Source organism: Boleophthalmus pectinirostris, unplaced genomic scaffold (genome assembly GCF_026225935.1).
Source record: "Boleophthalmus pectinirostris isolate CB_2022bp ecotype Guang Dong unplaced genomic scaffold, ASM2622593v1 HiC_scaffold_7, whole genome shotgun sequence".
NCBI classification, from domain to species: Eukaryota; Metazoa; Chordata; class Actinopteri; order Gobiiformes; family Gobiidae; genus Boleophthalmus; species Boleophthalmus pectinirostris.
The window spans coordinates 41,767,690-41,792,927 of NW_026571473.1; the positions used below are offsets into that span (position 1 = coordinate 41,767,690).

General features: G+C 45.2%; 1 protein-coding gene across 2 annotated transcripts; it reads right to left on the minus strand.

Moving 5' to 3' along the window:
• Positions 1-2,694: 2,694 nt before the first annotated feature.
• Positions 2,695-25,175, minus strand: trmt1l (tRNA methyltransferase 1-like). Of its 2 annotated transcripts, none has more exons than XM_055165323.1 (16): positions 25,092-25,175; positions 23,639-23,698; positions 23,070-23,132; positions 22,868-22,981; positions 22,647-22,711; positions 20,607-20,778; positions 17,122-17,242; positions 15,853-15,932; positions 14,074-14,350; positions 12,809-13,021; positions 11,044-11,234; positions 10,865-10,931; positions 10,564-10,727; positions 9,791-9,853; positions 9,595-9,721; positions 2,695-3,135 (listed from the first exon to the last, which is right to left on the minus strand). In XM_055165323.1, exons 1-16 carry the CDS (start codon positions 25,129-25,131, stop codon positions 2,970-2,972), a joined length of 1,983 nt encoding a protein of 660 aa, XP_055021298.1. In that variant the 5' UTR covers positions 25,132-25,175; the 3' UTR covers positions 2,695-2,969. The 2 variants fall into 2 exon arrangements, with proteins under 2 accessions (XP_055021298.1, XP_055021296.1); XM_055165321.1 differs by having other exon boundaries at positions 23,555-23,698; positions 25,092-25,144.
• Between the last annotated feature and the right edge of the window lie 63 nt (positions 25,176-25,238).

A 25,238-nucleotide genomic window follows, 5' to 3' on the forward strand; every position in this document is an offset into this window, starting at 1 on the left:
ACACCAAGAGATGGAAACATCAGGAGAAAAGAACATGAGAAACTAGAGAAACACCAGGGGCTCAAGGAGGAGCTGGAGAAGGTCTGGAAGGTGACGGCATCAGTGGAGCCTGTGGTGATCAGACACTCGGGGCTGTGACCCTCAAACTAGAAGAAACTACAAACATCTCAGTCCAGAAAAGAACAGAACAGGAACAACAAAGACACTGAAACGACCTGGTTTAGTCCTGGTTTAGTCCTGGTTTAGTCCTGGTTTAGTCCTGGTTTTGGGCCTGTGGGCGGAGTCTGTTTCCGTGGTAACACGTCTGAGTCTCAGTGTTTAAACTTTAAAAGGTCAAACTGTGATTTAAAAACATAGAGGAGCTCCACCTGATGACATCACCAGGTGCAACAGAGTCTGGAGCTCTGCAGGTGGAGACTAAACCAGGACTAAACCAGAACTGAACCAGGACTAAACCAGGATTATACCAGGATTAAATGAAAACCAAACCTGGACTAAACCAGGACTAAACCTGGACTAGACCAGGACTAGACCAGGACTAGACCAGGACTAGACCAGGACAGACCAGGACTAGACCAGGACTAGACCAGGACTAGACCAGGGCCAAACCAGGACTAAACCAGGACTAAACCAGGACTAAACCTGGACTAGACCAGGACTAGGACTAGACCAGGACTAGACCAGGACTAGACCAGGACTAGACCAGGACTAGACCAGGGACTAGACCAGGACTAGACCAGGACTAAACCAGGACTAAACCAGGACTAGACCAGGACTAGACCAGGACTAGACCAGGGCCAAACCAGACCGTCCTGTTTTACATGGATCAGATTTCACTTTTCTGCACAAAACAAACACAAAATGAACCAGGACTAAACCAGGACTAAATCAGGACTAAACCAGGACTAAAGTTTTGTCCTGGTTTGTTGCGCTTGAGCCTCACCTGAGAAACCCGCTCCCAGACCGAACCGGACTGGACCATGCACGCTCCGGGTGTAGTCCGGGAGGGTCTAGTTCCAGTCCGGTCTTTTAGTCCGAGTCTAGTCCGGGTCGGGTCTTTGGTCCGGGTCGGGTCTTTGGTCCGGGTCGGGTCTTTGGTCCGGGTCGGGTCTTTGGTCCGGGTCGGGTCTTTGGTTTTACCTCGGATGAAGGCGGTCTGGCTCTGGTCCAGGAGAGAGGACTCGGAGATCCCCATGATAGACCCGCGTTAGTCCGGTTCAGATCCTGGTCCAGGTGAGACCCGCGTTAGTCCGGTTCAGATCCTGGTCCAGGTGAGACCCGCGTTAGTCCGGTTCAGATTCCTGGTCCAGGTGAGACTCAGGTGAAGCGGCGGCGCTATTCCGGGACTCTCTGAGGCCACGCCCACCAGGACCAGAGCGACTCCTCTGTCCGCGCCAGACCTGGTCTAGACCTGGTTTAGTCCTGGTTTAGTCCTGGTTTAGTCCTGGTTTAGTCCTGGTTTAGTCCTGGTTTAGTCCTGGTTTAGTCCTGGTTTAGTCCTGGTTTAGTCCTGGTTTAGACCTGGTCTAGACCTGGTCTAGTCCTGGTTTAGTCCTGGTTTAGTTCTGGTTCAGTTCTGGTTCAGTTCAGTTTGTGTTTTTGTCCACGTGGGTTTATTGTAGTTCCTGTTTTATCCTCTCGGTGTCGCTGTGGAGCCGCGTCTCTTTATGTGAACAACTCAAGAACCTGAAAACAAGACAGAAGTTTCGTGTTTTTGGAGAAAGTTTCGTGTTTTTGGAGAAAGTTTCGTGTTTTTGGAGAAAGTTTCGTGTTTTTGGAGAAAGTTTCGTGTCAGACTCGAGTCTTTGGGGAATCGGCCGAACAATAAACCGTTTGTGTTTGTGTGAATGAAAAAGTGAAGCGTGTTGTTTTTATTTGTTTTTGTTTTGCAGACGAGCCGCGCCCGAAACGTGACGCCCGAGCTCCGTTATGTTCATCAAAACACTGGAATAAGAATGGAACAACTCTGTAATTACACTTTAATTACACTTTAATCACACTTTAATCACACCCGTTGCTTTAGTCCAGTGTTTGCCAAACTTTTTTCTAAGGACTCATATTTTTAAAAACAGATTCATAAATCACAAAATAAAGTTGTAGATTTTTCATTCTTGATCTTTTTTGAGGAGGTTTGATTGTGACTCGTGTTTCTGAACATTTCGTTTGACTCGAGTTTGAAACGATGAAAAACACTGAAGCAGAAATAAAAGGATCCAGAAGTTTCCTGTTTGGATTTTAAATGTTGAACTTTTCTTTTTCTTTTCAAGTGAAGCAGAAAAACTGAAACGAAATATTCAATAAAATAAAGACACAAAGATTCAAAATGAAACAAACGAGTGTGAACTTTTAAACAGTTGTGTGTCAGGTGCGGTCCTGTGTGTGTCAGGTGCGGTCCTGTGTGTGTGTCAGGTGCGGTCCTGTGTGTCAGGTGCGGTCCTGTGTGTCAGGTGCGGTCCTGTGTGTGTGTGTCAGGTGCGGTCCTGTGTGTCAGGTGCGGTCCTGTGTGTGTGTCAGGTGCGGTCCTGTGTGTGTGTCAGGTGCGGTCCTGTGTGTGTCAGGTGCGGTCCTGTGTGTGTCAGGTGCGGTCCTGTGTGTGTGTCAGGTGCGGTCCTGTGTGTGTGTCAGGTGCGGTCCTGTGTGTGTGTCAGGTGCGGTCCTGTCTGTCAGGTGTAAAAACAAACATTTGGACAGGAGTTTGAAACATTTTCAATTTATTTTTGACATTTTCTAAAACAAAATTAAAAACAATAAAATCTCTGAAACAATAAATTAAATAAAAACAAGAGTCAGTCCCAGTCCCGGTCCCGGTTCAGTCCTGGTCCGGTCCGGGTTCAGTCCAGGTCCGGGTTCAGTCCTGGTCCGGGTTCAGTCCAGGTCCGGGTTCAGTCCTGGTCCGTCCGGTTCAGTCCTGGTCCGGTCCGGGTTCAGTCCTGGTCCGGTCCGGGGTTCAGTCCTGGTCCGGTCCGGGTTCAGTCCTGGTCCGGTCCGGGCTTGGTGCAGGTGGGGGAGCTGTATTTGCTGAGGACGGCTGTAAACTGGTTGAGATCCGCGTTGGTCCGGACTCCGGTCGGGTCAAAGTGGGTCCGGCTCACCCTGAACCCGGCCTCGCACAAGTACTGAAGGAACTTATTCAACCTGCGGAGAGACCAGAACCAGAACCAGAGTCAGAACCAGAACCACAGTCAGAACCAGAACCAGAACCACAGTCAGAACCAGAACCAGAACTAGAACCACAGTCAGAACCAGAACCAGAACCAGAACCAGAACCAGAACCAGAACTAGAACTAGAGTCAGAACTAAAGCAGAACTAACCCAGTAGTAGTATTTGTAGTATTTGTAGTACTTGTAGTACTTGTAGTATTTGGCGGCAGTAGCTCAGTTGGTGGAGCATTCGCCCACTGATCTGAAGGTTGGTGGTTTGATTCCAGCTCTTAACATAAACATCTCAGGTTGAGCGTCAGATCCACTGACCCACAGGAGCTGGTGTGATTCCAGCTCCCACAGATGAATGCTGCCGTTGTGTCCTTGGGCAAGACACTTAACCCACCTTGCCCACAGTGTCTGCGTACACTGGTGTGTGAATGTGTGTGTGAATGTGTGAGTGGTTCCTTGTAAAGCGCTTTGAGTGTCTTGAAGGTGGAAAAGCGCTATAGAAAAATGTGACCATTTACCATTTAGTATCTGTAGTACTTGTAGTACTTGTAGTATTTGTAGTATCTGTAGTACTTGTAGTACTTGTAGTATTGTAGTACTTGTAGTACTTGTAGTACTTTGTAGTATTTGTAGTACTTGTAGTACTTGTAGTACTGTAGTAGTAGTAGTTTGTAGTATTTGTAGTACTTTGTAGTACTTGTAGTATTTGTAGTACTTGTAGTATTTGTAGTACTTGTAGTATTTGTAGTACTTGTAGTATTTGTAGTAGTTTGTAGTAGTAGTTTGTAGTACTTGTAGTACTTGTAGTACTTTGTAGTACTTGTAGTACTTTGTAGTACTTGTAGTACTTGTAGTATTTGTAGTACTTGTAGTACTTGTAGTATTGTAGTACTTGTAGTACTGTAGTATTTGTAGTACTTTGTAGTATTTGTAGTACTTGTAGTACTGTAGTAGTATTTGTAGTATTGTAGTACTTGTAGTACTTGTAGTATTTGTAGTACTTGTAGTACTTTGTAGTAGTACGTTTGTAGTATTTGTAGTATTTGTAGTACTTGTAGTACTTGTAGTACTTGTAGTACTTTGTAGTATTTGTAGTATTTGTAGTATTTGTAGTACTTGTAGTATTTGTAGTACTGTGTACTTGTAGTATTGTAGTACTTGTAGTATTTGTAGTACTTGTAGTATTTGTAGTACTTGTAGTACTTGTAGTACTTGTAGTACTTTGTGTAGTACTTTGTAGTACTTGTAGTACTTGTAGTACTTGTGTAGTATTTGTAGTACTTGTAGTACTTGTAGTATTTGTAGTACTTGTAGTATTTGTAGTATTTGTAGTACTTTGTAGTACTTTGTAGTACTTGTAGTACTTGTAGTATTTGTAGTAGTATTTGTAGTATTTGTAGTACTTGTAGTACTTTAGTTGTAGTACTTGTGTATTTGTAGTACTTGTAGTACTTGTAGTATTTGTAGTACTTTAGTAGTATTTGTAGTACTTGTAGTACTTGTAGTATTGTAGTACTTGTAGTACTTGTAGTACTTGTAGTATTTGTAGTACTTGTAGTACTTGTAGTACTTGTAGTACTTGTAGTACTTGTAGTATTTTGTAGTAGTACTTGTAGTACTGTAGTATTTGTAGTACTGTATTTGTAGTATTTGTAGTACTTGTAGTACTTGTAGTACTTGTAGTATTTGTAGTACTTGTAGTATTTGTAGTACTTGTAGTATTTGTAGTATTTGTAGTACTTGTAGTACTTGTAGTATTTGTAGTATTGTAGTATTGTAGTACTTGTAGTACTTGTAGTAGTAGTATTGTAGTATTTGTAGTACTTGTAGTACTTGTAGTACTTGTAGTATTTGTAGTATTTGTAGTACTTGTAAGTACTTGTAGTACTTGTAGTATTTGTAGTACTTGTAGTAGTTTGTAGTATTTGTAGTACTTGTAGTATTTGTAGTACATTTGTAGTACTTGTAGTATTTGTAGTACTTTGTAGTAGTACTGTAGTATTTGTAGTACTTGTAGTACTTGTAGTATTTGTAGTACTTGTAGTACTTGTAGTAGTAGTATTGTAGTATTGTAGTACTTGTAGTACTTGTAGTACTTGTAGTATTTGTAGTATTTGTAGTACTTGTAGTATTTGTAGTATTTGTAGTACTTGTAGTAGTACTTGTAGTATTTGTAGTACTGTAGTTGTAGTACTTGTAGTATTTGTAGTATTGTAGTACTTGTAGTACTTTGTAGTACTTGTAGTACTTGTAGTAGTACTTGTAGTACTTGTAGTATTTGTAGTATTTGTAGTACTTGTAGTACTTGTAGTACTTGTAGTATTGTATATTTTGTAGTAGTTTGTAGTATTTGTAGTACTTGTAGTATTTGTAGTATTTGTAGTACTTGTAGTATTTGTAGTACTTGTAGTACTTGTAGTATTTGTAGTATCTGTAGTATTTGTAGTACTTGTAGTATTTGTAGTATCTGTAGTACTTGTAGTATTTGTAGTATTGTAGTACTTGTAGTACTTGTAGTACTTGTAGTATTTGTAGTATTTGTAGTACTTGTAGTACTTGTAGTACTTGTAGTATTTGTAGTACTTGTAGTATTGTAGTATTTGTAGTACTTGTAGTACTTGTAGTACTTGTAGTACTTGTAGTACTTGTAGTACTTGTAGTACTTGTAGTACTTGTAGTACTTGTAGTACTTGTAGTATTTGTAGTACTTGTAGTACTTGTAGTACTTGTAGTATTTGTAGTATTTTTAGTAGTAGTATTTGTAGTACTTGTAGTATTTGTAGTAGTATAGTTTGTGTAGTAGTACTTGTAGTACTGTAGTACTTGTAGTATTGTAGTACTTGTAGTATTTGTAGTACTTTGTAGTATTTGTAGTACTTGTAGTATTTGTAGTACTTGTAGTATTTGTAGTATTTGTAGTACTTTGTAGTACTTGTAGTACTTGTAGTACTTGTAGTACTTGTAGTACTTGTAGTACTTGTAGTACTTGTAGTATTTGTAGTACTTGTAGTATTTGTAGTACTTGTAGTACTTGTAGTATTTGTAGTATTTGTAGTACTTGTAGTACTTGTAGTATTTGTAGTACTTGTAGTACTTGTAGTACTTGTAGTATTTGTAGTACTTGTAGTATTTGTAGTATTTGTAGTATTTGTAGTATTTGTAGTACTTGTAGTACTTGTAGTATTTGTAGTACTTGTAGTACTTGTAGTATTTGTAGTATTGTAGTATTTGTAGTAGTAGTATTTGTAGTACTTGTAGTATTGTAGTATTGTAGTACTTGTAGTACTTGTAGTATTGTAGTACTTGTAGTACTTGTATTTGTAGTATTTGTAGTACTTGTAGTACTTGTAGTACTTTGTAGTACTTGTAGTATTTGTAGTATTTGTAGTACTTGTAGTACTTGTAGTATTTGTAGTATTTGTAGTATTTGTAGTACTTGTAGTACTTGTAGTATTGTAGTATTGTAGTATTTGTAGTATTGTAGTACTTGTAGTACTTGTAGTATTGTAGTACTTGTAGTATTTGTAGTACTTGTAGTACTTGTAGTTTGTAGTACTTGTAGTACTTTGTAGTATTTGTAGTACTTGTAGTACTTGTAGTATTTGTAGTACTTGTAGTACTGTAGTACTTGTAGTACTTGTAGTATTTGTAGTACTTGTTAGTATTTTGTAGTACTTGTAGTATCTGTAGTATTTGTAGTATTTGTAGTACTTGTAGTACTTGTAGTACTTGTAGTATTGTAGTATTTGTAGTATGTAGTAGTACTTGTAGTACTTGTAGTACTTGTAGTAGTTTGTAGTATTGTAGTATTTGTAGTATTGTAGTACTTGTAGTACTTGTAGTATTGTAGTACTGTAGTACTTGTAGTATTTGTAGTATTTGTAGTACTTGTAGTATTTTGTAGTATTTGTAGTACTTGTATTTGTAGTATTGTAGTATCTGTAGTACTTGTAGTATTTGTAGTATCTGTAGTACTTGTAGTATTTGTAGTATCTGTAGTACTTGTAGTATTTGTAGTACTTGTAGTACTTGTAGTATTTGTAGTACTTGTAGTACTTGTAGTACTTGTAGTATTGTAGTAGTATTTGTAGTACTTGTAGTACTTGTAGTACTTGTAGTATTTGTAGTATTTGTAGTATTTGTAGTATTGTAGTATTTTAGTACTTGTAGTATTTGTAGTACTTGTAGTACTTGTATTTGTAGTACTTGTAGTACTTGTATTTGTAGTATTGTAGTAGTAGTTTGTAGTATTTTGTAGTACTTGTAGTATTTGTAGTATTTGTAGTACTTGTAGTATACTTGTAGTATTTGTAGTACTTGTAGTACTTGTAGTACTTGTAGTACTTGTAGTATTTGTAGTATTTGTAGTATTTGTAGTACTGTAGTACTTGTATTTGTAGTACTTGTAGTACTTGTAGTACTTGTAGTATTTGTAGTACTTGTAGTACTTGTAGTACTTGTAGTACTTGTAGTACTTGTAGTATTTGTAGTATTGTAGTACTTGTAGTATTTGTAGTATTTGTAGTACTTGTAGACTTGTGTAGTATTGTAGTACTTGTAGTACTTGTAGTACTTGTAGTACTTGTAGTATTTGTAGTATTTGTAGTACTTGTAGTACTTGTAGTATTTGTAGTACTTGTAGTACTTGTAGTACTTGTAGTACTTGTAGTATTTGTAGTATTTGTAGTATTTGTAGTATTTGTAGTACTTGTAGTATTTGTAGTACTTGTAGTACTTGTAGTATTTGTAGTATTTGTAGTATTTGTAGTACTTGTAGTACTTGTAGTACTTGTAGTACTTGTAGTATTTGTAGTACTTGTAGTAGTACTTGTAGTATTGTAGTACTTGTAGTATTTGTAGTATTTGTAGTACTTGTAGTACTTGTAGTACTTGTAGTATTTGTAGTATTTGTAGTATTTGTAGTACTTGTAGTACTTGTAGTACTTGTAGTATTGTAGTATTTGTAGTACTTGTAGTATTTGTAGTACTTGTAGTAGTATTGTAGTATTTGTAGTACTTGTAGTACTTGTAGTTTGTAGTACTTGTAGTACTTGTAGTACTTGTAGTACTTGTAGTATTTGTAGTACTTTGTAGTACTTGTAGTACTTGTACTTGTAGTTTGTAGTACTTGTAGTACTTTGTAGTATTTGTAGTACTTTGTGTAGTATTTGTAGTATTTGTAGTACTTGTAGTATTTGTAGTACTTGTAGTACTTGTAGTATTGTAGTACTTGTAGTACTTGTAGTACTTGTAGTATTGTAGTACTGTAGTATTGTGTAGTATTTGTAGTACTTGTAGTACTTGTAGTGTAGTACTGTAGTATTTGTAGTATTTGTAGTACTATTTGTAGTACTTGTAGTACTTTGTAGTATTGTAGTACTTGTAGTACTTGTAGTACTTGTAGTATTTGTAGTATTTGTAGTACTTGTAGTATTGTAGTATTTGTAGTACTTGTAGTATTTGTAGTACTTGTAGTATTGTAGTAGTACTGTAGTACTTGTAGTATTTGTAGTACTTGTAGTACTTGTAGTATTGTGTAGTACTTGTAGTACTTGTAGTACTTGTAGTACTTTGTAGTACTTGTAGTATTTGTAGTACTTGTAGTACTTGTAGTATTTGTAGTACTTGTAGTACTTGTAGTACTTGTAGTACTTGTAGTATTTGTAGTATTTGTAGTACTTGTAGTATTTGTAGTACTTGTAGTACTTGTAGTATTTGTAGTATCTGTAGTATTTGTAGTACTTGTAGTATTTGTAGTATTGTAGTACTTGTAGTATTTGTAGTATTGTAGTACTTGTAGTACTTGTAGTATTTGTAGTACTGTAGTACTGTAGTATTGTAGTATTGTAGTTAGTATTGTAGTACTTGTAGTACTTAGTATTGTGTACTTGTAGTACTTGTAGTACTTTAGTACTGTAGTATGTAGTATTTGTAGTATCTGTAGTATTTGTAGTACTTTGTAGTATTTGTATTGTACTTGTAGTATTTGTAGTACTTGTAGTACTGTAGTATTTGTAGTATTTGTGTACTTGTAGTACTTGTAGTAGTACTTGTAGTACTTGTAGTATTTGTAGTATTTGTAGTACTTGTAGTATTTGTAGTACTTGTAGTACTTGTAGTACTTGTAGTATTTGTAGTACTTGTAGTACTTGTAGTACTTGTAGTATTTGTAGTACTTGTAGTACTTGTAGTACTTGTAGTACTTGTAGTACTTGTAGTACTTGTAGTACTTGTAGTATTTGTAGTATTTGTAGTACTTGTAGTACTTGTAGTATTGTAGTACTTGTAGTACTTGTAGTACTTGTAGTATTGTAGTATTGTAGTACTTGTAGTAGTACTTGTAGTACTTGTAGTACTTGTAGTACTTGTAGTATTTGTAGTACTTGTAGTATTTGTAGTATTTGTAGTACTTGTAGTACTTGTAGTACTTGTAGTACTCACTTGGGCATGTTCATTCCTCTGATACTGTGCCGGTGGATACTGTAGTAAAATGGAGGATGTTCTTGAGTCGTGTCGGGCTTCAGTTTCTTGATCAGTGGACCCACGTCCTCCGGGTTCCTCCTCTTCCCTGCACACAACACAGTTAAAGAACCAGAACCAGAACCAGAACCTGCACAGGTTTAAAGAACAGACTCACCTGCAGAATCAGCTCCTGGTTCTTCTGAGCTCTGAGGAGTTTTGATGACAACACCACACTCCACTGGAACAGAACAAGAAGAACAAGAAGAACGAGAAGAAGAAGAAGAACGTCAGAGGAGAACAAGAAGAAGAAGAAGAACGAGAAGAACGAGGAGGACGAGGTCTGAGGGGTGGAGCAGACTAAGGACGGCCAGGACAGACGGGAGGACGGCCCAGGCCCAGGGGGTACAGACCTTGGTTGGTGAGGGCAGGTGGGCACAGCGGGGGGTTCTTCAGGGGGTACAGACCTTGGTTGGTGAGGGCGGGTGGGCACAGCGGGGGGTTCTTCAGGGGGTACAGACCTTGGTTGGTGAGGGCGGGTGGGCACAGCGGGGGGTTCTTCAGGGGGTACAGACCTTGGTTGGTGAGGGCGGGGTGGGCACAGCGGGGGGTTCTTCAGGGGGTACAGACCTTGGTTGGTGAGGGCGGGTGGGCACAGCGGGGGGTTCTTCAGGGGGTACAGACCTTGGTTGGTGAGGGCAGGTGGGCACAGCGGGGGGTTCTTCAGGGGGTACAGACCTTGGTTGGTGAGGGCAGGTGGGCACAGCGGGGGGTTCTTCAGGGGGTACAGACCTTGGTTGGTGAGGGCAGGTGGGCACAGCGGGGTTCTTCAGGGGTACAGACCTTGGTTGGTGAGGGCAGGTGGGCACAGCGGGGGGTTCTTCAGGGGGTACAGACCTTGGTTGGTGAGGGCGGGTGGGCACAGCGGGGGGTTCTTCAGGGGGTACAGACCTTGGTTGGTGAGGGCGGGTGGGCACAGCGGGGGGTTCTTCAGGGGGGTGCACTCAGATTCACAGAGCAGAGTCTTGAGCAGAGGTTGGACGTCGTCCATCGAGTGTTTGAGCGCCGCCTTCAACATCCGCCGCAGGAACCCAGAGTGAAACAGAGGACCACTCCTGCACACGACACAGACCGGGTGAGACCGGGGTCAGACCTGGTCTAGTCCTGGTTTAGACCTGGTCTAGTCCTGGTTCAGTCCTGGTCTAGTCCTGGTTCAGTCCTGGTTCAGTTCTGGTTCGGGGATCATACTTACCACAGTGGTCCCAGGACGACGGCGGTTTTTCCAGGTAAAGTCCCGTGGCAGGAACACGGCAAAGTGTCTGAAAGAAAAGACCAGAGATCAGGACCAGACCCCAGCACCTCCTGACGCCTCCTGACGCCTCCTGACGCCGCCGTGACAACGCCACAGTGTCGCGGGAGTAGAACCCTCACCGTCGATGGAGGTGCCTTGCTTCAGGAAGAGTCTTTCCTCGCACCACTGGCAGTGCACGAGTCTGCGCAGCCTCCGCACAGACTCGTCGGCCTGAGACGGGCCCCTGAGAACCCGAACCACCACCAGGACGAAGTGCTCGAGCGCCACCGACAGGAGAACCTCCACACCTTTAGAACAGCGCGCAGCCGCCCTGAGGGACAACGAGACAGAGTCACACACCAGAGGGACAACGAGACAGAGTCACACACCAGAGGGACAACGAGACAGAGTCACACACCAGAGGGACAACGAGACAGAGTCACACACCTGAGGGACAACGAGACAGAGTCACACACCAGAGGGACAACGAGACAGAGTCACACACCTGAGGGACAACGAGACAGAGTCACACACCAGAGGGACAACGAGACAGAGTCACACACCAGAGGGACAACGAGACAGAGTCACACACCAGAGGGACAACGGGACAGAGTCACACACCAGAGGGACAACGAGACAGAGTCACACACCAGAGGGACAACGGGACAGAGTCACACACCAGAGGGACAACGAGACAGAGTCACACACCAGAGGGACAACGAGACAGAGTCACACACCAGAGGGACAACGAGACAGAGTCACACACAGAGGGACAACGAGACAGAGTCACACACCAGAGGGACAACGAGACAGAGTCACACACCAGAGGGACAACGGGACAGAGTCACACACCAGAGGGACAACGGGACAGAGTCAAACACCAGAGGGACAACGAGACAGAGTCACACACCAGAGGGACAACGAGACAGAGTCACACACCAGAGGGACAACGAGACAGAGTCACACACCAGAGGGACAACGAGACAGAGTCAAACAGAGGGACAACGAGACAGAGTCACACACCAGAGGGACAACGAGACAGAGTCAAACAGAGGGACAACGAGACAGAGTCACACACCAGAGGGACAACGAGACAGAGTCAAACAGAGGGACAACGAGACAGAGTCACACACCAGAGGGACAACGAGACAGAGTCACACACCAGAGGGACAACGAGACAGAGTCACACACCAGAGGGACAACGAGACAGAGTCACACACCAGAGGGACAACGAGACAGAGTCACACACCAGAGGGACAACGAGACAGAGTCACACACCAGAGGGACAACGAGACAGAGTCACACACCAGAGGGACAACGAGACAGAGTCACACACCAGAGGGACAACGGGACAGAGTCACACACCAGAGGGACAACGAGACAGAGTCACACACCAGAGGGACAACGAGACAGAGTCACACACCAGAGGGACAACGGACAGAGTCACACACCAGAGGGACAACGGGACAGAGTCACACACCAGAGGGACAACGAGACAGAGTCACACACCAGAGGGACAACGAGACAGAGTCACACACCAGAGGGACAACGAGACAGAGTCACACACCAGAGGGACAACGAGACAGAGTCACACACCAGAGGGACAACGGGACAGAGTCAAACAGAGGGACAACGGGACAGAGTCACACACCAGAGGGACAACGAGACAGAGTCACACACCAGAGGGACAACGAGACAGAGTCACACACCAGAGGGACAACGAGACAGAGTCACACACCAGAGGGAGACTAACGTCCTCAGGTCCACGTGTCCCGTCTGACCTCAAACACTTTAAATTCAGAATTTAAATTTTCACTTTGGAATTTGAATCGAGGTTTAACCTCCTTAAATCCACCACCAGGTCACGTCTAGACTCCGGGTCGGGACTCGGGTCGGGACTCGTACCGTGCGACGGCGTCGAGGACGGTTCGCGCCGCCAGCTCCTTGTAGTACTCGGTGCGCACCAGGGCGGCGCCGTAGTGGCGCAGCGTCACGTGCGGCGTCTTGGCGTAGAGCGCACCCGTGTCCGTCGACGTCACCGACACGATGCCCAGATTCCTCACGTTCCGGAACGCCGCGTCCAGGAAGTGAACCGCCGAACCGAACGGGTCCAAGTGTCTGAGGAGAGACGCAGGACTAAACCAGGACTAAACCAGGACTAAACCAGGTCTAAACCAGGTCTAAACCAGGACTAAACCAGGATTAAACCAGGACTAAACCAGAACTAAACCAGGACTAAACCAGGACTAAAGCAGGACTAAACCAGGTCTAAACCAGAACTAAACCAGGACTAAACCAGGACTAAACCAGGACTAAACCAGGACTAAAGCAGGACTAAACCAGGTCTAAACCAGAACTAAACCAGGACTAAACCAGGACTAAACCAGGACTAAACCAGGTCTAAACCAGGTCTAAACCAGGTCTAAACCAGGACTAAACCAGGACTAAACCAGGACTAAACCAGAACTAAACCAGGAATAAACCAGGTCTAAACCAGGACTAAACCAGGACTAAACCAGGACTAAACCAGAACTAAACCAGGACTAAACCAGGACTAAAGCAGGACTAAACCAGGTCTAAACCAGACTAAACCAGGACTAAACCAGGACTAAACCAGGACTAAAGCAGGACTAAACCAGGACTAAACCAGGACTAAACCAGAACTAAACCAGGAATAAACCAGGTCTAAACCAGGACTAAACCAGGATTAAACCAGGACTAAACCAGAACTAAACCAGGACTAAACCAGGACTAAAGCAGGACTAAACCAGGTCTAAACCAGAACTAAACCAGGACTAAACCAGGACTAAACCAGGACTAAACCAGGACTAAACCAGGTCTAAACCAGAACTAAACCAGAACTAAACCAGGACTAAACCAGAACTAAACCAGGATTAAACCAGGTCTAAACCAGGATTAAATCAGGTCTAAACCAGGACTAAAGCAGGACTAAACCAGAACTAAACCAGAACTAAACCAGGACTAAACCAGGTCTAAACCAGGCCTAAAGCAGGTCTAAACCAGGACTAAACCAGGACTAAAGCAGGACTAAAGCAGAACTAAACCAGAACCAAACCAGGACTAAACCAGAACTAAACCAGAACCAAACCAGGACTAAACCAGAACCAAACCAGGACTAAACCAGGACTAAACCAGGTCTAAACCCTCACATGTAGTCAAAGGGCCTGAGGTGCATGATGACGTTGGCGTCCATCTTGTTGACCTCGACAGTGGTCAGGCTCCGCCCCTCCGCCGCTCCGGGTCCCGCCCCGGGTCCCGTTCCGGACACGGACTCGGACCCGGACTCGGTCCCGGTCCAGGGAGCGACTCGGATCTGGTTGAGTTGACAGTTTTCTCTGATCATGTTGACGCAGGTGTCGCTGACGTCGGTGATGGTCACTCTGACGGCCGAGCGCAGGTGTTTGGCCCACTGCAGCCCCATGATGCCTGCGGGGACAAACCGGGTCAAACACCGGGTCAAATACACCGGGTCAAACGCAACACTGCAGCCCCATGATGCCTGCGGGGACAAACCGGGTCAAACACCGGGTCAAATACACCGGGTCAAACGCAACACTGCAGCCCCATGATGCCTGCGGGGACAAACCGGGTCAAACACCGGGTCAAATACACCGGGTCAAACGCAACACTGCAGCCCCATGATGCCTGCGGGGACAAACCGGGTCAAACACCGGGTCAAATACACCGGGTCAAACGCAACACTGCAGCCCCATGATGCCTGCGGGGACAAACTGGGTTAAACGCACTAAAAACAGGGTCAAACTTACTAAAAACAAGGTCAAACGACCTAAAAACAAGGTCAAACGTGCTAAAAACAAGGTCAAACGTGCTAAAAACAGGGTCAAATGCACTAAAGTCAGAGACAAACACTAAAAACAGGGTCAAATGCACTAAAGTCAGAGACAAACGCATTAAAAACTGTCAAATGCACTAAAAACAGGGTCAAACGCACTAAAAACAAGGTCAAATGCACTAAAAACAAGGTCAAATGCACTAAAAACAGGGTCAAACACACTAAAAACAGGGTCAGATGCACTAAAAACAGGGTCAAATGCACTAAAAACAGGGTCAAACACGCTAAAAACAGGGTAAAATGTGCTAAAAACAAGGTCAAATGTACTAAAAACGAGGTCAAATGCACTAAAAACAGGGTCAAACACATTAAAGACAAAGACAAATATACTAGAAACAGGGTAAAATGTGCTAAAAACAAGGTCAAATGTACTATAAACAAGGTCAAATGTACTATAAACAGGGTCAAATGTACTCATCTATACAGTCCATGCACAAGAGGGAGCACTACAACTGCTCAAAAATGTGATTTCTTAACATAAAAACTACAAACTAACTCTAAAACTGGACTTAGACCAATTTTATTCATACACAAGTGAAATTAACCGAGACAGAAAAGTGAAACCTGACTGTAGGTGGCGCCAAACCTGGACCTGGACCAAACCTGGACCCGGACCTGGACCAAACCCGGACCAAACCCGGACCAAACCCGGACCAAACCCGGACCAAACCCGGACCTGGACCAAACCCGGACCTGGACCAAACCCGGACCTGGACCAAACCCGGACCAAACCCGGGTCAAACCCGGACCTGGACCAAACCCGGACCTGGACCAAACCCGGACCTGGACCAAACCCGGACTTGGACCAAACCCGGACCTGGACCAAACCCGGACCTGGAGCAAACCCGGACCAAACCCGGACCCGGGCCTGGACCAAACCCGGACCAAACCTGGAGCAAACCCGGACCAAACCCGGGCCCGGACTTGGACCAAACCCGGACCTGGACCAAACCCGGACCTGGACCAAACCCGGACCTGGACCAAACCCGGACCAATCCCGGACCTGGACCGGACCTGGACCAAACCCGGACCTGGACCAAACCCGGACTTGGACCAAACCCGGACCTGGACTGACCTGTGGCTCCGAAGGCGTCCAGACACTCCAGAGGACTCCTCTCCTCAGCGAGAGCGGCAAGAGAACAGAACACCAACTGTCTGAGAACACAACACAGTTAAACACACACACAACACACAACACAGTTAAACACACAACACAACACACACACACAACACACACACACACACACACACACAACATACAACACAACACACACAACACACACACACACAACACAACACACAACACAACACAACACACACACAACACACACAACACACAACACACACAACATACAACACAACACACACACAACACACACAACACAACACACAACACAGTTAAACACACACACACAACACACACACAACACAGTTAAAACACACACACACAACACAACATACACAACACACACAACACACACACACAACACACAACAAACTGTAGACACAGTGTGTTGTGTTGTGTGTGTGTTGTGTGTGTGTGTGTGTGTGTGTGTGTGTGTGTGTGTTGTGTGTGTGTGTGTGTGTGTGTGTGTGTGTGTGTGTGTGTGTGTGTGTGTGTGTGTGTGTGTGTGTGTGTGTGTGTGTGTGTGTGTGTGTGTGTGTGTGTGTGTGTGTGTGTGTGTGTGTGTGTGTGTGTGTGTGTGTGTGTGTGTGTGTGTGTGTGTGTGTGTGTGTGTGTGTGTGTGTGTGTGTGTGTGTGTGTGTGTGTGTGTGTGTGTGTGTGTGTGTGTGTGTGTGTGTGTGTGTGTGTGTGTGTGTGTGTGTGTGTGTGTGTGTGTGTGTGTGTGTGTGTGTGTGTGTGTTGTGTGTGTGTGTGTGTGTGTGTGTGTGTGTGTGTGTGTGTGTGTGTGTGTGTGTGTGTGTGTGTGTGTGTGTGTGTGTGTGTGTGTGTGTGTGTGTGTGTGTGTGTGTGTGTGTGTGTGTGTGTGTGTGTGTGTGTGTGTGTGTGTGTGTGTGTGTGTGTGTGTGTGTGTGTGTGTGTGTGTGTGTGTGTGTGTGTGTTGTGTGTGTGTGTGTGTGTGTGTGTGTGTGTGTGTGTGTGTGTGTGTGTGTGTGTGTGTGTGTGTGTGTGTGTGTGTGTGTGTGTGTGTGTGTGTGTGTGTGTGTGTGTGTGTGTGTGTGTGTGTGTGTGTGTGTGTGTGTGTGTGTGTGTGTGTGTTGTGTGTGTGTGTGTGTGTGTGTGTGTGTGTGTGTGTGTGTGTGTGTGTGTGTGTGTGTGTGTTGTGTGTGTGTGTGTGTGTGTGTGTGTGTGTGTGTGTGTTGTGTGTGTGTTGTGCGTTACCTGTTTGTCTTCATCTTGCGGTTGAAGTACGTGTCGCTCTTCTGTGGCGTGTTGTGGTTTGGCATCAGTTGGACGTTTGTTCCGAGCTCCTTCAGGATCTCCAGAGTCCGACCGCACAACGCTGAGGGACGACAACACAACTTACACACACAACAACTGACACACACAACAACTGACACACAACAACTGACACACACAACAACTGACACACAACAACTGACACACAACACCACTTACACACACAACACCACTTACACACACAACAACTGACACACACAACAACTGACACACAACAACTGACACACACAACAACTGACATACAACAACTGACACAAACAACTGACACACTGACACACCACTTACACACACAACAACTGACACACACACAACAACTGACACACAACACAACTTACACACACAACAACTGACACACACACACACAACAACTGACACACACAACTGACACACAACACCACTTACACACACAACAACTGACACACACAACAACTGACACACAACAACAACTGACACACAACACCACTTACACACACAACACCACTTACACACACAACACCACTTACACACACAACAACTGACACACACAACAACTGACACACACAACAACTGACACACAACAACTGACACACAACACAACTGACACACAACACAACTGACATAACAACAACTGACACACACAACAACTGACACACAACACCACTTACACACACACACAACTCACACACAACAACTCACACACAACTGACACACACACACAACACACACAACAACTGACACACACAACAACTGACACACACACAACAACTGACACACACAACTGACACACACAACAACTGACACACACAACAACTGACACACACAACAACTGACACACAACAACTTACACACACAACTGACACACACAACTGACACACACAACAACTGACACACAACACAACTGACATACACAACAACTGACACACAACAACTGACACACACAACTGACACACAACAACTGACACACAACACAACTGACACACAACAACTGACACACACAACAACTGACACACACAACAACTGACACACAACAACTGACACACACAACAACTGACACACACAACAACTGACACACACAACAACTGACACACACAACAACTCACACACACCAACTGACACACACAACAACTGACACACACAACACCTGACACACAACTGACACACACAACAACTGACACACACAACTGACACACAACAACTGACACACACAACAACTGACACACACAACTGACACACAACAACTGACACACACAACTCACACACAAAAACTGACACACAACAACTGACACACACAACAACTGACACACACAACAACTGACACACAACAACTGACACACACAACAACTGACACACAACAACTGACACACAACACCACTTACACACACAACACCACTTACACACACAACAACTGACACACACAACAACTGACACACAACAACTGACACACACAACAACTGACATACAACAACTGACACACAAACAACTGACACACAACACCACTTACACACACAACAACTGACACACACAACAACTGACACACAACACAACTTACACACACAACAACTGACACACACAACAACTGACACACAACAACTGACACACAACACCACTTACACACACAACAACTGACACACACAACTACTGACACACAACAACAACTGACACACAACACCACTTACACACACAACACCACTTACACACACAACACCACACACACAACAACTGACACACACAACAACTGACACACACAACAACTGACACACAACAACTGACACACAACACAACTGACACACAACACAACTGACATACAACAACTGACACACACAACAACTGACACACACAACAACTGACACACAACACCACTTACACACACAACTCACACACAACAACTCACACACAACTGACACACACAACAACTGACACACAACAACTGACACACACAACAACTGACACACACACAACAACTGACACACACAACTGACACACACAACAACTGACACACACAACAACTGACACACACAACAACTGACACACACAAACTGACACACACAACAACTGACACACAACACAACTGACATACACAACAACTGACACACAACAACTGACACACACAACTGACACACAACAACTGACACACAACAACTGACACACACACAACTGACACACACAACAACTGACACACACAACAACTGACACACAACACAACTGACACACAACAACTGACACACACAACAACTGACACACACAACAACTCACACACACCAACTGACACACACAACAACTGACACACACAACAACTGACACACAACTGACACACACAACAACTGACACACACAACTGACACACACAACTCACACACAAAAACTGACACACAACAACTGACACACACAACAACTGACACACAACAACTGACACACAACAACTGACACACAACACAACTTACACACACAACAACTTACACACACAACAACTGACACACACAACAACTGACACACACAACAACTGACACACACAACAACTGACACACACAACTGACACACAACACAACTTACGCACACAACAACTGACACACACAACAACTGACACACACAACAACTGACACACAACAACTGACACACAACTTACACACACAACTTACACACACAACAACTGACACACAACAACTGACACACAACAACCCACACAAGGAACCCAACACTCACACCACAAACATCACACAAGTCCTACTGGAGCAGAACTAAACCAGGTCTCAACCAGAACTAAACCAGAACTAAACCAGGTCTAAACCAGAACTAAACCAGAACTAAACCAGGTCTAAACCAGAACTAAACCAGGTCTAAACCAGAACTAAACCAGGTCTAAACCAAAACTAAACCAGAACTAAACCAGGACTAAACCAGGTCTAAACCAGAACTAAACCAGAACTAAACCAGGTCTAAACCAGAACTAAACCAGGTCTAAACCAGAACTAAACCAGGTCTAAACCAGAACTAAACCAGAACTAAACCAGAACTAAACCAGGTCTAAACCAGAACTAAACCAGGTCTAAACCAGGACTAAACCAGAACTAAACCAGGACTAAACCAGAACTAAACCAGGTCTAAACCAGAACTAAACCAGGTCTAAACCAGAACTAAACCAGGTCTAAACCCATCTCTCAGTCCTCATCTGGTTCTGGTCCTGGTTCTAGTTCTGGTCTTTACCTGCTCCGTGGTCTTGGTCCTGGTTCTGGTCCTGGTCTTTACCTGCTCCGTGGTCTTGGTTCTGTTTCTGGTCTGGGTCTTTACCTGCTCCGTGGTCTTGGTTCTGGTCCTGGTTCTGGTCCGGGTCTTTACCTGCTCCGTGGTCTTGGTTCTGGTTCTGGTCCTGGTCCGGGTCTTTACCTGCTCCGTGGTCTTGGTTCTGGTTCTGGTCCTGGTCCGGGTCTTTACCTGGTCCCTGGTCTTGGTTCTGGTTCTGGTCCTGGTCCGGGTCCAGACTGTAGCTGGCCTGCGTCTCTCCTTTGTTGCTGTGGCGTTTGAGGTGACCGATCATGTCGGTTTTCCGGGCGATGGTCCCAGAACAAACGACGCAGTGATAGTGAGCGACGGCCCGCGGGCCCGACTGACCGGAACCGAGGAGGAGGAGAAGAAGAAGAAGAAGAAGGAGGAGGAGAAGAAGGAGGAGGAGAAGAAGAGGAGGAGAAGAAGAAGAAGGAGGAGGAGGAGAAGAAGAGGAGCACAGGGTGAGGAGGAAGAGAACAGACCAAGGGTTAGTTTTCAATCTGCAGACCTGTGGAGCAAACACACACACACAGGAGGACCACAGGTGGACCACAGGAGGACCACAGGTGGACCACAGGAGGACCACAGGACACAGGTGAACCACAGGAGGACCACAGGAGGACCACAGGTGGACCACAGGAGGACCACAGGTGGACCACAGGTGGACCACAGGAGGACCACAGGAGGACCACAGGAGGACCACAGGTGGACCACAGGAGGACCACAGGAGGACCACAGGTGGACCACAGGTGGACCACAGGAGGACCACAGGAGGACCACAGGTGGACCACAGATGGACCACAGGAGGACCACAGGAGGACCACAGGATGGACCACAGGTGGACCACAGGACCACAGGTGGACCACAGGTGGACCACAGGTGGACCACAGGAGGACCACAGGAGGACCACAGGTGGACCACAGGTGGACCACAGGTGGACCACAGGTGGACCACAGGAGGACCACAGGAGGACCACAGATGGACCACAGGAGGACCACAGGTGGACCACAGGAGGACCACAGGTGGACCACAGGAGGACCACAGGTGGACCACAGGAGGACCACAGGTGGACCACAGATGTTCTTGATGACATCACAGAGGGTAAAGGTCATGTGGACGCTCGCTGTAATAAATCCTAATTTTATTTTATAAATATTTTAAAGAACATTTTAAAAAATCAAACTAAATATAATTTGGGCCGGGCACATTAACACGTTAACTTTACGTTAACTAATTAAGTCATTATTATTATTATTATTATCGCTATAGAAAAATGTGACAATTTTTACCATTTTTAATTAAGTCATTAACGCCGACAATTATTTTAACGCCCTTAACGCAGTTTTTATTATTTATTTATTTTATTGTAAAAGTCTGTTTCTCACTGACTTTTATTTTGAAAAACTCCACCGCGAGCGTTTCTTTAAGTTTGACGTCTTTTCTTTACACTTTTTTCACTTTTTTCTGACCACGTGAGATGCAACATGTCCGAGCCTCCGGCGAGCCGCAGGTTCAGCCGCGGCTCCGGCTCTGAGCTGAGCTTGTTTGTTTAGTTCAGCGCTGGAGTCACTGATTTACCCAGATACAACTGGAAGAAAAAATGTGATTGGTCCATTTTCATTTCATTATATTAACCCTTTGTTTCCTAAGAAATATCAGTCCAAGTTTATAACACTGATCTAGAAATTATTACTAGTGTCGTGTTCATTACTCACAGCATAAAAAATATTCAATAAATATATTAGTAGTACAAACGTCCACTCAATATTTTTTCTGGAGCCTTCAGTGAAAACCTTGAAGACTCTGAGGTTCAACTGTGAAAGAAATGTTCTGTTTGCACAACAAATGTTTGGCTCTTTCATTTACATTTCCAATAAAAGAGCGACATACTCTACTTTTTAATTCATTCATTGGTTTTGCGCATAACATGCGATTAATCGCGATCACATTTTAATTTTTTTTTTGCCCAGTCCTAAATATAATATAAAAATAAATGATGTTAAAAATGTAAACGTGGTTTTAGACTCTTCAGATCGACACAAACAGACACAAATGCAGACGTGAAGTCCACGAAATAAACCAGGACTAAACCAGGACTAAAGCAGGACTAAAGCAGGACTAAAGCAGGACTAAAGCAGGACTAAAGCAGGACTAAACCAGGTCTAAACCAGGTCTAAACCAGGTCTAAACCAGGTCTAAACCAGGTACCTGCTCAGATGAGGGACTGGGCTTCAGCGTCCGACAGGGAAGATGACAGATGCACATCCTCTGACCTGAAACAGAGACCAGGACTGAACCAGGACTGAACCAGGACTGGACCAGGACTGGACCAGGACTGGACCAGGACTGGACCAGGACTGGACCAGGTCTGGACCAGGACTAAACCAGGTCTGGACCAGGTCTGGACCAGGACCAGGGCAGGGTCTGACCTTGGAACTCGACGTAAACCTTCCAGTGGAGGTTCTGGAGGTGTCTTCTGAGTTTGTGGCTGTAGCACGACTTAAACTTCTCCTCAGGACAGAGCGGACACGACTTCCTCCCCGCTGCAACACACACACACACAACACACACACACACACCGTTACTATGGAGACACGACACACACACACACTCGTTGACCTCTGACCTCACCTCCGTTGAGGTCGACGAGTGCCTCCAGGTCCTCGATGCGACTCTGGATGGAGATGTGTCGCTCTGAAAACAAAAACAAAACTATTTCAAGGATTCAACTCTGAGAAGCCCCCTGACCTCTGACCCCTGTGGATCCTCCTGTGACCTCTGACCCTGTGGATCCTCCTGTGACCTCTGACCCCTGTGGATCCTCCTGTGACCTCTGACCCCTGTGGATCCTCCTGTGACCTCTGACCCCTGTGGATCCTCCTGTGACCTCTGACCCCTGTGGATCCTCCTGTGACCTCTGACCCCTGAGGATCCTCCTGTGACCTCTGACCCCTGAGGATGGTCTGTTTGACCTGTGACATTTTAATCTGTGTTGCTGTTGTTGGGTGTTTGTGTTGTTGTTTGTGTTGTTGTTTGTTTCTTGTTGGTGTTGGTTGTTTTGTTGTTGTTTGTTGTTGTGTTTATGGAGTTTCTCCTGCAGCAGAACAACAACTCACCAGCTGCACGAGCACATGCACAAGTACTACACACAGCAGAGGTAGTAGTATTTGCAGTAGTAGTAGTATTTGCAGTACTTGTACCTGTGGTGGTGGAGGGTTTCTCCTCCGTCTCTCCCACAGACTCGTCTCCTCCAGCGCTCGCTGAAAAAAACAACAAAACAACACACACACACACACACAGACACACAATTTGACTTCATGAGAATAAAATTTCCTGCGATTTCCCAGGAAGGTTCCACAGTGTCCCAGGACTAAACCAGAACTAAACCAGAACTAAACCAGGACTAAACCAGGACTAAACCAGGACTAAACCAGGACTAAACCAGAACTAAACCAGGACTAAACCAGGACTAAACCAGGACTAAACCAGGACTAAACCAGGACTAAACCAGGTCTAAACCAGAACTAAACCAGGACTAAACCAGGTCTAAACCAGGTCTAAATCAGGACTACACCAGGACTACACCAGGACTACACCAGGACTAAACCAGGTCTAAACCAGGTCAAAAATGTTTCATAAACTTGTAAAGGGAGAGTTCTGGGAGGCCTCTGCACGGAGCTGCACCACAGGGCCCATGGTCCAGGGCATCTGACTCTATTTTCTGATATGTGTTCTGATGTAGTTACACTGAGACTCCAAGTCCCATAATCCTCTGCTCTAATGTAGTTTACACAGAGACTCCATGTCCCATGATCCTCTGCTCTGTTCTGTTCTAATGTCGTTTCCTCATCACAAACAGACCTGGAGTTGTTTTGTCTTCACATCCCCCCATGTGTCTATGTATCCGTGTCCCCCTCTGTCCCTGTGTCCCTCCTCGTGTGTCCCCTCTGCCCCACCCCGTCCCCTCTGCCCCACCCCGTCCCCTCTGCCCCACCCGTGTCCCTGTCACCCCGTGTGTCCCCTCTGTCCCCCTGTCCCCTCTGTCCCCTGGGTCCCTCTGTCCCCGCCCGAGTCCCCCTGTCCCCCCCTGTCCCTCCTCTATCCTCTGTCCCCCGTGTGTCCCTCTGTCCCTCCGTGTCCCCTCTGTCCCCCCCATGTGTCCCCTCTATCCCTCTGTCCCCCCTGTCCCTCCTGTCCCCTGTCCTGTCCCCTCCTGTCCCTCTGTCCCCCTCCTGTCCCCTCCTGTCCCCCCTGTCCCCTGTCCCCCCTCCTGTCCTCCTGTCCCCTCCTGTCCCTCCTGTCCCCTGTCCTGTCCCCTTTGTCCCCTCCTGTCCCCCTCCTGTCCCCTCCTGTCCCTCTGTCCCCTCCTGTCCCCCCCTGTCCCCTCCTGTCCCCCCTGTCCCCCCTGTCCCCTCCTCCTGTCCCCCCTGTCCCCTCCTGTCCCCTCCTGTCCCTGTCGGTGGTTCTTTGTTTAGGTCCTGTGGCGGAGCTCCGCGCTGAGGCCGTGTTTCACTTCCCGCGGTTCAAAAGCGGCGTGTTGTCCCGGTTCGGCGCAGCCACAGCGGCCGTGCGGCTCCACGGCCCCGGAGCTTCCGCCGCTAAAAACACCCGGAAAAAGCGTTTAAAAAGACGGTTTGACTCCATTTTACTCACGTTTGACTTCGCCCTCATCAAAGTGAACCTCCGCCGCCATTACGAACAACGCGCTGACGTCACTGCGCACGGCCCGCTGACGCACGCACAAAAATAAAATAAAAACAAAACAATAATACATACAAAAAATAATAATTACACATTTTA